General features: G+C 45.7%; 1 protein-coding gene across 2 annotated transcripts in view; it reads left to right on the forward strand.

Annotated features, from left to right (window-relative positions):
* CCAR1 (cell division cycle and apoptosis regulator 1) overlaps positions 1 to 13596 on the forward strand; it is an 80086-nt gene that overhangs the window by 39437 nt on the left and 27053 nt on the right. Inside the window, exons 3-6 of one of the 2 annotated variants that reach the window (XM_038743532.1) lie at positions 5429 to 5601; positions 8534 to 8578; positions 9797 to 9829; positions 11442 to 11635. In XM_038743532.1, coding sequence (XP_038599460.1) covers positions 5429 to 5601; positions 8534 to 8578; positions 9797 to 9829; positions 11442 to 11635 — 445 coding nt within the window. The remainder of the gene's footprint in view (positions 1 to 5428; positions 5602 to 8533; positions 8579 to 9796; positions 9830 to 11441; positions 11636 to 13596) is intronic. The other variant, XM_038743533.1, reaches the window with a different exon arrangement.

The raw sequence follows: 13596 nt of genomic DNA on the forward strand, positions 1-13596 counted from the left end.
GTACGTTTGGGCTGAAGTGATTGATCTCTATTTCCTCTATTTTAAACTTTCATATTTCAGCCCAAGGAGAGGAAGGGTGTGGTCCTCCCCGTTTGCTGGTAACCTTCTGAAGTCTCCCATTTTTTTTGCACTTGGGTGTGAAATTTTTAAAGAGCATGGCCCCACCTAAGTGAGTTATTCTCTGTTCCCCCCAACTCCCCACCCCTAATATGCCCCTATATGAAAGCGAGGCCCGCAGATCAAAGGCCCTTCGTGGAATATGGACAGCCGGTGCTGGGAAATGTGAGAGGAGAAAGTGAAAGCAATTCACCACTGCCTTAGTTGGGTTTTTTTTTTTTTGCCTACTGAAGACTCGGGATGTCAGTTACTCTATTTATTTATTTATTTTACTTGTACCTATTCTATTTATTTATTTTATTTTGTTAATACGTTTTGTTTTGTTCTCCGTCTCCCCCTTCTAGACTGTGAGCCCACTGTTGGGTAGGGACCGTCTCTAGATGTTGCCAACTTGTAATTCCCAAGCGCTTAGTACAGTGCTCTGCACACAGTAAGCGCTCAATAAATACGATTGAATGAATGAATGAATGAGTTATACCGATCGATGGGCCCCTCTGTCAGGAGTGGCTGACCGTTGCTTAAATAACTCGGCAGGGAGTAGAGTAAGTGTCGCTTTCCTCACCATTGGCTTTGTAGCAGTCCATCATCTTGCCCACTCCTATCATACCTAGCTACTCCTACTACAAGCCAGTGAGCGTATACTTCATTCCTCTAATGCCATCCTTCTCAATCAATCAATCAATTGTATTTATTGAGCGCTTACTGTGTGCAGAGCACTGTACTAAGCACTTGGGAAGTACAAGTTGGCAACATATAGAGACAGTCCCTACCCAACAGTGGGCTCACAGTCTAAAAGACTGTACCTCAATCCCTTCTATCTTGTACATATCTATTCTATTTATTTTATTTGGTTAATATGTTTGGTTTTGTTCTCTGTTTCCCCCTTCTAGACTGTGAGCCCACTGTTGGGTAGGGACTGTCTCTAGATGTTGCCAACTTGTACTTCCCAAGTGTTTAGTACAGTGCTCTGCACACAGTAAGCGCTCGATAAATACGATTGATTGATTGATTGATCTCGCCTTTGACTCTTGCCCGCGTCCTGCCTCTGGCCTGGAACGCCCTCCCTCCTCAGAGAGAAGCAGCGTGGCTCAGTGGGAAGAGCCCGGGCTTTGGAGTCAGAGGTCAGGGGTTCAAATCCCGGCTCCGCCAATTGTCAGCCGGGTGACTCTGGACTAGTCACTTCACTTCCCTGGGCCTCAGTTCCCTCATCTGTAAAATGGGGATTAAGACTGTGAGCCCCCTGTGGGACAGTCTGAGCACCTTGTAACCTCCCCAGCGCTTAGAACAGTGCTTTGCACATAGGAAGCGCTTAATAAATGCCATCATTATTCTTATCATTCTATCTGACAGTTACTCTTTCCCCCACTTCATTCATTCATTCAATCGTAGTTATTGAGCGCTTACTGTGTGCAGAGCACTGTACTAAGTGCTTGGGAAGTACAAGTTGGCAACATATAGAGACGGTCCCTACCCGACAGTGGGCCCCCACTTGAAAGCCTTACTGAAGGCACACCTCCTCCAAGAGGCCTTCCCTGCTCTTCCTCTTCTCCCGCTCCCTTCTGCGTCACCCTGACTTGCCCCCTTTATTCAGCCCCTGGCCCAGTCCCGCAGCAGTTATGTACATATCTGTCATTTATTTATATTAATGTCTGTCTCCTCCTCTAGGCTGTAAGCTCTTTGTGGGCAGGGAATGTGTCCCAAGTGCTTAGTAGTAGCAGTAATAATGGCATTTATTAAGCGCTTACTATGTGCAAAGCACTGTTCTAAGCGCTGGGGAGGTACAGCACTCTGCACCCAGTAAGCGCTCAGTAACTACGATAGATTACGGGTTCTCTGCTCTCTGGGCTAAGGCAATTGAATACACAGTATAAAATATTGAGTAACATGATTTTCCCATTTCTTAAGTGTTTTAAAAAATGAAACTGAAGTGCAAGCATTCAGCAGTTAGACTAATGGTCCTTTTGCTTGATATTAGAACTGCCCTCCTTTCAGAATTTCTAGACTTGTGGTGTTTGTTAAATGCATATTGTGTGCTAAGCACTGGGGTTGGTTCATTTGATCGTATTTATTGAGTGCTTACTGTGTGCAGAGCACTGTACTAAGCGCTTACACTAAGGGTTGATACAATATAAACACATCAGACATGATCCCTGATTAGCATTTTTTCCTTTTCCTCCTGGTTGCATGATAATCATTATTCATTCATTCAGTCATTTATACCGAGCATTGTACTAAGTGCTTGGGAGAGTACACCACAACAACATTCATTCATTCATTCAGCTGTATTTATTGACCGTTTACTGTGTGCAGAGCACTGTACTAAGCGCTTGGGAAGTACAGGTCGGCAACATTCATTCATTCGATCGTATTTATTGAGCACTTACTGTGTGCAGAGCACTGTACTAAGCACTTGGGAAGTACAAGTTAAGCACAAGTACAAGTTAAGTACAAGTACAAGTACAAGTTAAGTACAAGTCAAGCGCTTAGTACAGTGCTCTGCACATAGTAAGCGCTCAATAAATACGATTGATTACAAGTTGGCAACATATAGAGACGGTCCCTACCGAACAATGGGCTCGCAGTCTAGAAGGGGGAGACAGACAACAAAACATGTGGACAGGTGTCAGAATTGTCAGAACAAGTAGAATTTGAGTGATATGCACATCATTAACAAAATAGAATAGTAAATATGTACAAGTAAAATAAATAGAGTAATAAATCTGTACAAATACAAGTGCTGTGGGGAGGGGAAGGTGGTAGGGTGGTGGGGATGGGGAGGAGGAGAGGAAAAAGGGGGCTCAGTGTGGGAAGGCCTCCCGGAGGAGGTGAGCTCTCAGTAGGGCTGTGAAGGGAGGAAGAGAGCGAGCTTGGCGGATGGGCAGAGGGAGCAGGGCATTCCAGGACAGGGAGAGGACGTGGGCCGAGGGTTGACGGCGGGACAGGCGAGAATGAGGCCTAACGGTGAGGAGGTGAGCGGTGGCAGAGGAGCGGAGGGTGCGGGCTGGGCTGGACAAGGAGAGAAGGGAGGGGAGGTAGGAGGGGGCCAGGGGATGGACAGCCTGGAAGCCCAGGGTGAGGAGTTTCTGCCTGATGCGCAGATTGATTGGTAGCCACCGGAGATTTTTGAGGAGGGGAGTAACATGCCCAGAGCGTTTCTGGACAAAGACAATCCGGGCAGCCGCGTGAAGTATTGACTGAAGCAGGGAGAGACAGGAGGATGGGAGAACAGAGAGGAGGCTGATGCAGTAACCCAGTCGGGAAAGGATGAGAGATTGAACCGGCAAGGTAGCGGTTTGCATGGAGAGGGAAGGGCAGATCTTTGCGATGTTGTGGAGGTGAGACCGGCAGGTTTTGGTGACGGATTGGATGTGAGGGGTGAATGAGAGAGCGGAGTCGAGGATGACACCAAGGTTGCGGGCTTGTGAGACGGGAAGGATGGTAGTGCCGTCCTCAGAGATGGGAAAGTCAGGGAGAGGGCAGGGTTTGGGAGGGAAGATAAGGAGCTCAGTCTTGTATATATTGAGTTTTAGGTGGCAGGCAGACATCCAGATGGAGAGGTCCTGAAGGCAGGAGGAGACCCGAGCCTGGAGGGAGTGAGAGAGCAGGGGCGGAGATGTAGATTTGGGTGTCTTCAGCATAGAAATGATAGTTGAAGCCGTGAGAGCGAAGAGTTCACCAAGGGAGTGAGTGTAGACAGAGAACAGAAGGGGACCGAGAACTGACCCTTGAGGAACCCCTACAGTGAGGGGGATGGGAGGGGGAGGAGGAGCCCATGAAGGAGACTGAGAATGAAGACTGAGCATGGTCTAGTGGCTGAGACTGAGAATGAATGGCCGGAGAGGTAAGAAGAGAACCAGGAGAGGACGGAGTCTGTGTAGCCAAGGTTGGATAGCGTGGGGTGATCCACAGTGTCGAAGGCAGCTGCCCGTGGTGAGTTTACAGTCTAGAGGGGGAGACGGACCTTAATATAAATAAATAATAGATGTATACATAAGTGCTGTAAGGCTGTGGGGGGAATGATTAAATATGAGTGTCTGAGTCCTTCTTTTTCTATACAGTATCCCCTCAGCTCCTATTACCTGATTTCTCTTTTGTACCATAATAATGATATTCTTTAAGGACTTACTCTGTGCAAAACACTGGGGTGGATAGCAGACCTAAAATACCACTACCATAAAGCTTTTGAGGACAAATTAATGCTATCAAATAACGTAAAGCAGATTAGGCCTTGTCTTTTCGTCACATTTCTTTCCTTAGCAGAAAAATATCCATCTCAAGCATTTTGACTCCAAAATATCAAAGTATCAAAGAGCTTAGTACAGTGCTAAGCACTTAGTACAGTGCTTAAGCGCTTAGTACAGTGCTCTGCACATAGTAAGCGCTCAATAAATACGATTGATGTTGTATTGTTACGACAGGTTGTGTGTAAGTAGCTTTCCCCCGGCTTCCTATTATTTAAATTGCCATTCTCTGCCATTTGAGATCAGATGGGGTCGGTCGGTCATACCCTGACTATAAGCGGGACTGGTGTAGGCCCTGGATCTATAAAATTGGTTTTTCATTTACCAATCAATCAATCAATCGTATTTATTGAGCGCTTACTGTGTGCAGAGCACCATACTAAGCACTTGGGAAGTCCAAGTTGGCAACGTATAGAGACAGTCCCTACCCAACAGTGGGCTCACAGTCTAGAAGGGGGAGGCGGAGAACAAAACCAAACATACTAACAAAATAAAATAAATAGAATGTTGGGTAGGGACTGTCTCTATGTGTTGCCAATTTGTACTTCCCAAGCGCTTAGTACAGTGCTCTGCACATAGTATGCACTCAATAAATACGATTGATGATGATGATGTGTACAAGTAAAATAAATAAATAGAGTAATAAATATGTACACGCATATATACAGGTGCTGTGGGGAAGGGAAGGAGGTAGGACGGGGGGATGGAGAGGGGGGTGAGGAGGAGAGGAAGGAAAGGGGGATTATAATAGTAATCATCATAGTAATAATGATGGCATTTATTAAGCGCTTACTGTGTGCAAAACACTGTTCTAAGTGCAGGGGAGGTTACAAGGTGATCAGGTTGTCCCACAGGGGGCTCACGGTCTTAATCCCCATTTTACAGGTGAGGTAACTGAGGCACAGAGAGGTTACGTGACGTATCAAGTTCTGCCTAATGACTAGAATAGTAATAATTTATGGTATGTGTTAAGTGCTTACCGTGTGCCAGTCACCACAGTAATCGCTGGAGTAGATGAGTCTAAATGGTCTTAACGGTGTCTTTCTGTCCCCCTCCCCGTGTGTTTTCAGCTGCCCTCGGGGTTCAGCAACCGTCTCTTCTGGGCGCATCCCCTACCATCTATACTCAGCAGACAGCGTTGGCAGCCGCCGGCCTCACAACCCAAACGCCCGCCAACTACCAGTTAACGCAGACGGCGGCCCTGCAGCAACAAGCTGCAGCCGCTGCAGTTGCCCTGCAACAGGTAAAGCCCCTCTGCATTCAATGTGAATTCGTGATGGTATTTGTTAAGCGCTTACTACGTGCCAGGCGCTGGTCTAAGCGCCGGGGTGGGTCCAAGGTAATCACGTGGGGCTCACAGTCTTAAACCCCCTTTTAAAGATGAGGCAGCTGAGGCGCAGAGAAGTGAAGTGAATTGCCCAAAAAGTCACACAGCAGATAAGGGGCAGGATTAGAACCCACGACCTGTGACTCCCAAGCCTGGGCTCTTTCCACAGAGCCATGCTGCTCCCATCATCATCATCATCATCAATCGTATTTATTGAGCGCTTACTATGTGCAGAGCACTGTCCTAAGCGCTTGGGAAGTACAAATTGGCAACATATAGAGACAGTCCCTACCCACCAGTGGGCTCACAGTCTAAAAGGGGGAGACAGAGAACAAAACCAAACATACTAACAAAATAAAATAAATAGAACAGATATGTACAAGTAAAATAGAGTAATAAATATGTACAAACATATATACATATATGCAGGTGCTGTGGGGAAGGGAAGGGGGTAAGATTGGGGGATGGAGAGGGGCACGAGGGGGAGAGGAGGGCAGGGGCTCAGTCTGGGAAGGCCTCCTGGAGGAGGTGAGCTCTCAGGAGGGCTTCACTTCTCTGTGCGCCTCAGTTTCCTCATCTCCCACAAGCAGAGCACCTCGAGGGACAGGGTCTCTGTCTAATTCCCACTGTATACCCTTTCCCTGCACTTAGTACAACTTCTCTGCACACCATAAGTGCTGAATAATAATAATAATAACAATAACAATAATAATAATGGCATTTGTTAAGCTCTTACTATGTGCAAAGCACTGTTCTAAGCGCCGGGGAGGATACAAGGTGATCCGGTTATTCCACTTGGGGCTCACAGTCTTCACCCCCATTTTCCAGATGAGGTAACTGAGGCCCAGAGAAGTGAAGTGACTTGCCCAAAAAGTCACACAGCAGATAAGTGGCAGGATTAGAACCCACGACCTGTGACTCCCAAGCCTGGGCTCTTTCCACAAAGCCATGCTGCTCCCACAAGCAGAGCACCTCGAGGGACAGGGTCTCTGTCTAATTCCCACTGTATTCTCTTTCCCTGCACTTAGTACAACTTCTCTGCACACCATAAGTGCTTAATAATAATAGTAATAATAATAATAATAATAATGGCATTTAAGCTCTTACTATGTGCAAAGCACTGTTCTAAGCACTGGGGGGGATACAAGGTGATCCGGTTGTCCCACTTGGGGCTCACAGTCTTCATCCCCATTTTCCAGATGAGGTAACTGAGGCCCAGAGAAGTGAAGTGACTTGCCCAAAGTCACACAGCTGACAATTGGCAGAGCTGGTATTCGAACCCGTGACCTCTGGCTCCCAAGCCCGGGCTGGTTCCACCGAGCCACGCTGCTTTTCTAAGTACTATTACTACTACCGCTGCTTAGCAGTCGAAAACGAGGTTTCCTTTTGAAGAGCGACGCGGCCAGGCAGAGTTTTCCAAAAGCAACGTGGAATTTGGAATGAAATACAGCTGAAAGTTTTCAATGAAATGCCTACAGTGGGCCCTCATAATGAATCCCCAAATGTTTTTAAAAATGTGTTTCTTAGCTCTCCGACCTGAGCTCCAGTTTTCTCCCAGACAAACCTGCACATAATCTCTAAAAGTCCACACCCACTGCTCCCCGTATAGTTTCTGACTTTATTTTTTTTTGATAATAGCACTCGGTAAGCACTTACTGCGTGCCAGGCCCTGTCCTAAGCGCCGGGGTGGATACCAGATAGACTGGGCACAGTCCCTGCCCCACATGGGGCTCCCAGTCTCAATCCCCATTTTACAGATGAGGTGACTGAGGCACAGAGAAGGTAAGGGACTTGCTCAAGGTCACACAGCAGACAAGTGTGGGATTAGAACCCAAGCCCATGCTCTCGCCACTAGGTATGCTTCCCCGGGATAACACAAAAGAATGGTGTAAGCCCGCCGTGGGCGGGGAATGTGTCCGTTTATTGTCGGACTCTCCCAAGCATTTAGTACAGTGCTTTGCACACAGGACGCGCTCAGTAAATACAATTGAATGAATGAACGAGTGGTGGTAGAGCTGGGGTAGAGAACCCAGCTCTCCTGATGCTGTTCCGAATTCCCATAGCCGAAATGGAAGAGAGGGAGTCCTTGAGGATTTTTGGATTTTTCAATCAATCAATCAATCAATCGTATTTATTGAGCGCTTACTGTGTGCAGAGCACTGTACTAAGCGCTTGGGAAGTCCAAGTTGGCAACATACAGAGACAGTCCCTACCCAACAGTGGGCTCACAGTCTAAAAGGGGGAGACAGAGAACAAAAGCAAACATACTCCCAAAATGAAATAAATAGAATAGATATGTACAAGTAAAGTAAATAAATAAATAGAGTAATAAATATGTACAAACATATATACAGGTGCTGTGGGGAAGGGATTTTTTGCCTTGGGTGACTAAAAGTTCACTCAAAGCAAGATTCCATTGGTGGAATTTCGGGTGGGAAGGTCGTTCTTAAAGTTTGAAATGCTGTTTCAAATAAAATTCATTAGGGATGATTTTCCTGGGACCTTTAAAAGACGGTTCGCAAACGAAGAGTCTTTTTGGTCTTGGGGGAGAAGGAGTAATACAGTAAGTTATCAAATTCTTGCTTCAGTTTGACTATTATTGTATATATTCAATCAATCGTATTTATTGAGCGCTTATTGTGTGCAGAGCACTGTACTAAGCGCTTATATATTCCCCACGTGTTTGTGTAACTTATTGTGACCATCAATATTATCTGTTGTAATGGAGTTTTAGAAGGGGGTCCGTAACTATTTTATACGTGCATCTTGAAATTTATTATGGGTGCCAACTTTTCCTTTTAAACTACAGCTTATTTTTGAGTTTTAACACTGAGCAATTTTTTTCCAGCAATATTCACAGCCTCAGCAGACCCTGTATAGTGTACAACAGCAGGTTTGTCCCTTTTTTCTTACTTTATTAATTCTTCGGTACTTTCTGGACGGGGCTTTTGGTGTTGGCATGCTACTTTGTGTTCTCCGGGCCAAGGTGATCTATAATAGCAAGGTAGTGGCGGCGAAACTTCCCATTGATCGTAAGCTTTCAGTTGGGTCATGAAATCAAAACGTAAAGCATTTCTCTTCTACTGCTTTTATTTATTTTACTTGTGCATATCTGTTCTATTTTATTTTGTTAGTATTTTTGGTTTTGTTCTCTGTCTCCCCCTTTTAGACTGTGAGCCCACTGTTGGGTAGGGACTGTCTCTATATGTTGCCAATTTGTACTTCCCAAGCGCTTAGTACAGTGCTCTGCACATAGTAAGCGCTCAATAAATACGATTGATGATGATGATGATGATACTGCTGCCTATGAGTGGACCCCCCATTAAGTGATGGAGGGCTGGAGCTGGTTTAACGAGAGAGTGACCACGACAAGAAGAGCAGTTACCCAAGGGAGAGACGAAATGGGGTTCAGCATTGACAAGAAACACTCTTTTCGGGTGTCTAAGACACCACCTCTGTTGTGGCACCCATTGATAGGTGAATTTCAGTGAAATGGTACCTTCTTCGGTATGAAGGACAAATTGCATTAATTAATTATGGTATTTAAGTGCTTACTATGTGCCAGGCACTGTACTAAGCACTGTAGTGGACGCAAGCAAATCGGGCCGACGCAGTCCCTGCCCACCGCGGTGCTCACGGTCTCGATCCCCATTTCGCAGGTGGGGATCTGTGGCCCAGAGAAGTGAAGCGACTTGCCCAAGGTCACACAGCGGATAAGAGGCAGAGGCCGGATTAGAACCCAGGACCTTCTGATTCCCAGGCCCGTGCCCTATCCACTGGGCCATGCTGCTGCTTTACGCACACGCGCGTATTATTTGTTGTTTCATCAGAAACACCTGGCTCTGCGGAAGAGTTCCTGAAAAAGCCAGTTATTAGTTATATGTAGTAATATATGGCAGATGCTTAGTGCCAACTACATTTAATGGTGTAAATTAAGATCGTGTAGATGCCACGCTCCGCCCCCTCAATTTGCTTGCTCAGGCAGAATCTTTTATTTGGTGGTATGCCCAAATTTAGCTACTGTCTATTTGCCATAGTAAGGATTGAGTATGTTTTTCCTTCAAAGGATGTTGTACAGATCCATTCAATTGCTTTTTTTTTTATGTTTAAGTTGCAGCAACCTCAGCAGACGCTATTAACCCAGGTTAGTATAGCCGTCATATATCATAATAATAATAATGATGGTATTTAAGTGCTTACTACGTGCAAAGCACTGTTCTAAGTGCTGGGGGGATACAAGGTGATGAGGTTGTCCCACAGTATCAATCCCCATTTTACAGATGAGGAAGCTGAGGCACAGAGAAGTGAAGGGACTTGCCCAAAGTCACACAGCTGACCCTTGGCAGAGCCGGGATTTGAACCCGTGACCTCTGACAACAAAGCCCGTGCTCTTTCCACTGAGCCACGCTGCTTCTCTGTGTATCGTCTTTATTAAAATATCAAAACCATCTTAGGCCAGCCTGTATCTCATTCCATTATTTGTGGTGGTTTTCTATAGAAAGGACTGTTCCATGTATTACTCATATAAGTTCCAATATTACACGATGATAGAAGTTATCTTTTAGCATTTTTCCTTTTTTTCCGATTACAAAAAGACCAGATGAGTAAGTAAAGAATAAGGACTGACACCTCTCGTTCTTGGGCAAAACAGGTCAGGAAATAGTTCCGTTCTGAAAATCCGGAATGAATTTTAACTGGAGGTTTCAGTGAATGTTTTATTTTGATTAAGCACTTAGTACAGTGCTCTGCACACAGTAAGCGCTCAATAAATACAATTGATTGATAATTTAGGGAATAATACGCTTATGTTTGGATATCAATAATTGATATGGTTGTTTTTTATTCTTCTGAGGGTAGTGGTGCAGTTTGCTCATCTGTTGTATCTTTAAGTAGGTCAAGACCGGCATTTCAAATTTGACTTCTATAGGTTGAAATGCTATTTTAATCATTCGTTTATTTGGGCTCTCAATATAGAAGACTAGTATCACAGAATATCACAAAATAGTATCTTGGAAATTTTGTGCTATATCTCTGAGAAATGCAAACGTCCGGTATTGAATGGATGAGTGGATGCTCCCCTCCTAGACTGTGAGTTCATTGTGGGGCAGGGAATGTCGTTGTTCATTGTATTTTCCGCAGCGCCTAGTACAGTGCTCTACACACACACCCACACACACACACCCACACCCACACCCACACCCACACACACACACACACACACACACAGTAAGCATTTAATAAATATGATTGAATGAATGATTGCTTTCTGGGGAAATCAGCCCTTATGTTTGTTTCTTAGGCACGGTACTAAATTGGGCAGGCATTTTGCTTTTCGGTTTAAATTCAAGGTCATCTCATGTCATAAGAACTGACAGGCTGGGTAACAGTCTTGAGCCTCTTGTTAATTTTAAGTTGATTTTAAAATTCTGTCCCTGGTTACAAAGACCTTCAAAAATCCGTTTGGGCGAGCTCCCGTGGTCAAAAAGAGCGCGTGAGTGCCGGCCGGCCCTCCGTCTCTTTGGCCTCTCCCGGAATCAAATCCCAAACTCTGGGTACTTGGTAGGGTTTCACCACCTCCTGTGATGTGAGCCCATCACAGTCCTTTAGACTGTGAGCCCACTGTTGAGTAGGGACCGTCTCTATATGTTGCCAATTTGTACTTCCCACGCGCTTAGTACAGTGCTCTGCACACGGTAAGCGCTCAATAAATGCGATTGATGATGATGTCTTATTTTGGTGTTCTGTTTTGCGTCCAGCCTGCTGTGGCCCTGCCTACAAGCCTCAGCCTGTCAACTCCTCAACCCGCAGCGCAGATCACCGTGTCGTATCCGACCCCCCGGTCGAGCCAACAGCAGACGCAGCCTCAGAAGCAGCGGGTCTTCACGGGAGTGGTTACGAAGCTGCATGATACGTTTGGATTTGTGGATGAAGACGTATTCTTTCAGCTGAGGTAAAAAGGCACATGCGGCCGACGTCTCCCTTGATGGAGCAGTGTTACATTAATTGCTTTAGGATTCTGTTAACGTGGTGGTTAAATGTAGTTTTGTCAGCGGTTGAGAGTTTTTTCTATTAATGGTACAACTCTGAAAAGTGTCTGCAATCAATCAATCAATCGCATTTATTGAGCGCTTACTGTGTGCAGAGCGCTTGGGAAGTACAAGTTGGCAACGTATAGAGGGAGTCCCTACTCAACAGTGGGCTCACAGTCTAAACGGTTTGAAATTATTTTAAGTCTGTAGCTCTTTATAATGATGGCATTTATTAAGCGCTTACTATGTGCAAAGCACTGCTCTAAGCGCTGGGGAGGTTACCAGGTGATCAGGTTGTCCCACGGGGGGCTCACGGTCTTCATCCCCGTTTAACAGATGAGGGAACTGAGGCCCAGAGAAGTTAAGTGACTTGCCCAAAGTCGCACAGCTCACAGGTGGCAGAGCTGGGATTTGAACCCATGACCTCTATTTTGTTAGTATGTTTGGTTTTGTTCTCTATCTCCCCGTTTTAGACTGTGAGCCCACTGTTGGATAGGGACTGTCTCTATATGTTGCCAACTTGTACTTCCCAAGCGCTTAGTACAGTGCTCTGCACACTGTAAGTGCTCAATAAATACGATTGATTGATTTATTGATTGATTATTTGAGAAGCAGCCTGACTCAGTGGAAAGAGCCCGGGCTTGGGAGTCAGAGGTCATGGGTTCTAATCCTGGCTCTGCCACTTGTCAGCTGTGTGACTTTGGGCAAGTCACAACTTCTCTGTGCCTTTATACGTTGCCAACTTGTACTTCCCAAGCGTTTAGTACAGTGCTCTGCACACAGTAAGCCCTCAAGAAATACGATTGATTGGTACCTCACATGTAAAATAGGAATTAAGACTGTGGGCCCCACGTGGGGCAACCACCTGATTACGTTGTATCTACCCCAGCGCTTAGAACAGTGCTTGGCACATAGTAAGCACTTAACAAATGCCATTATTATCATTATTAGTAGTATTATTACGCATTCATTTTAATAATTCCCAAAATAGACATGGCAAATACCGTGTCATGGAAATAACTGTACGGGTCACTAATTGAGAGCATCCTGAACTGTTATTACTTGAATGAGGTGTCTATGAAGCAAAGAAGCCTGCCTCTGGATAACGCTTTTTTTTTTTAAAACTGTGTTCATCAGATAGCGTTTCCCCGATAGTACCGAACCCAGCTGTGGTACTCCATTCAGAAAATCAAAGTAGTGATAATAAATGCGGTACTTGTTAAGCGCTTACTTTGTGCCAAGCACTGTACCAAGCTCCGGAGGAGGTACAAGCGAGTCAGGTCGGACAAAGTCCCCGTTCCCCAAGGGGCCTCAAGCGTCGTCCACTCATTTCTTCTCTGATGGGCCAACTTATACTTCCCGAGCGCTTAGTACAGTTCTCTGCACACAGTAAGCGCTCAATAAGTACGATTGAATGAATGAACGAATGGGCACAAAAATGGGGCGGTCGTGAGAAAAGCGAGCAGGGTGGGGATGCGTGCTGTTGTGGCCACTAACCCAAAACCAGGTGGACACCACTGTGTGCCGTCGCCCTGCCCCTCTAGGATGCATCATTCATTCATTCAGTCGTATTTATTGAGTGCTTACTGGGTGCGGAGCACTGTACTAAGCGCGGGTACCAGAGTGGACGCTGAAGTCAAGAAACTTTGTTTTTTTAATGGCATTTATTAAGCGCTTACTATGTGCAAAGCACTGTTCTAAGCGCTGGGGAGGTTACAAGGTGATCAGGTTGTCCCACGGGGGGCTCACAGTCTTAGTCCCCATTTTACAGATGAGGTAACTGAGGCCCAGAGAAGTGAAGTGACTTGCCCAAAGTCACACAGCTGACAATTGGCGGAGCCGGGGTTTGAACCCATGACCTCTGACTCCAAAGCCCGGGCTC

The sequence above is a fragment of the Tachyglossus aculeatus genome, chromosome 3, assembly GCF_015852505.1.
Source record: "Tachyglossus aculeatus isolate mTacAcu1 chromosome 3, mTacAcu1.pri, whole genome shotgun sequence".
NCBI classification, from domain to species: domain Eukaryota; kingdom Metazoa; phylum Chordata; class Mammalia; order Monotremata; family Tachyglossidae; genus Tachyglossus; species Tachyglossus aculeatus.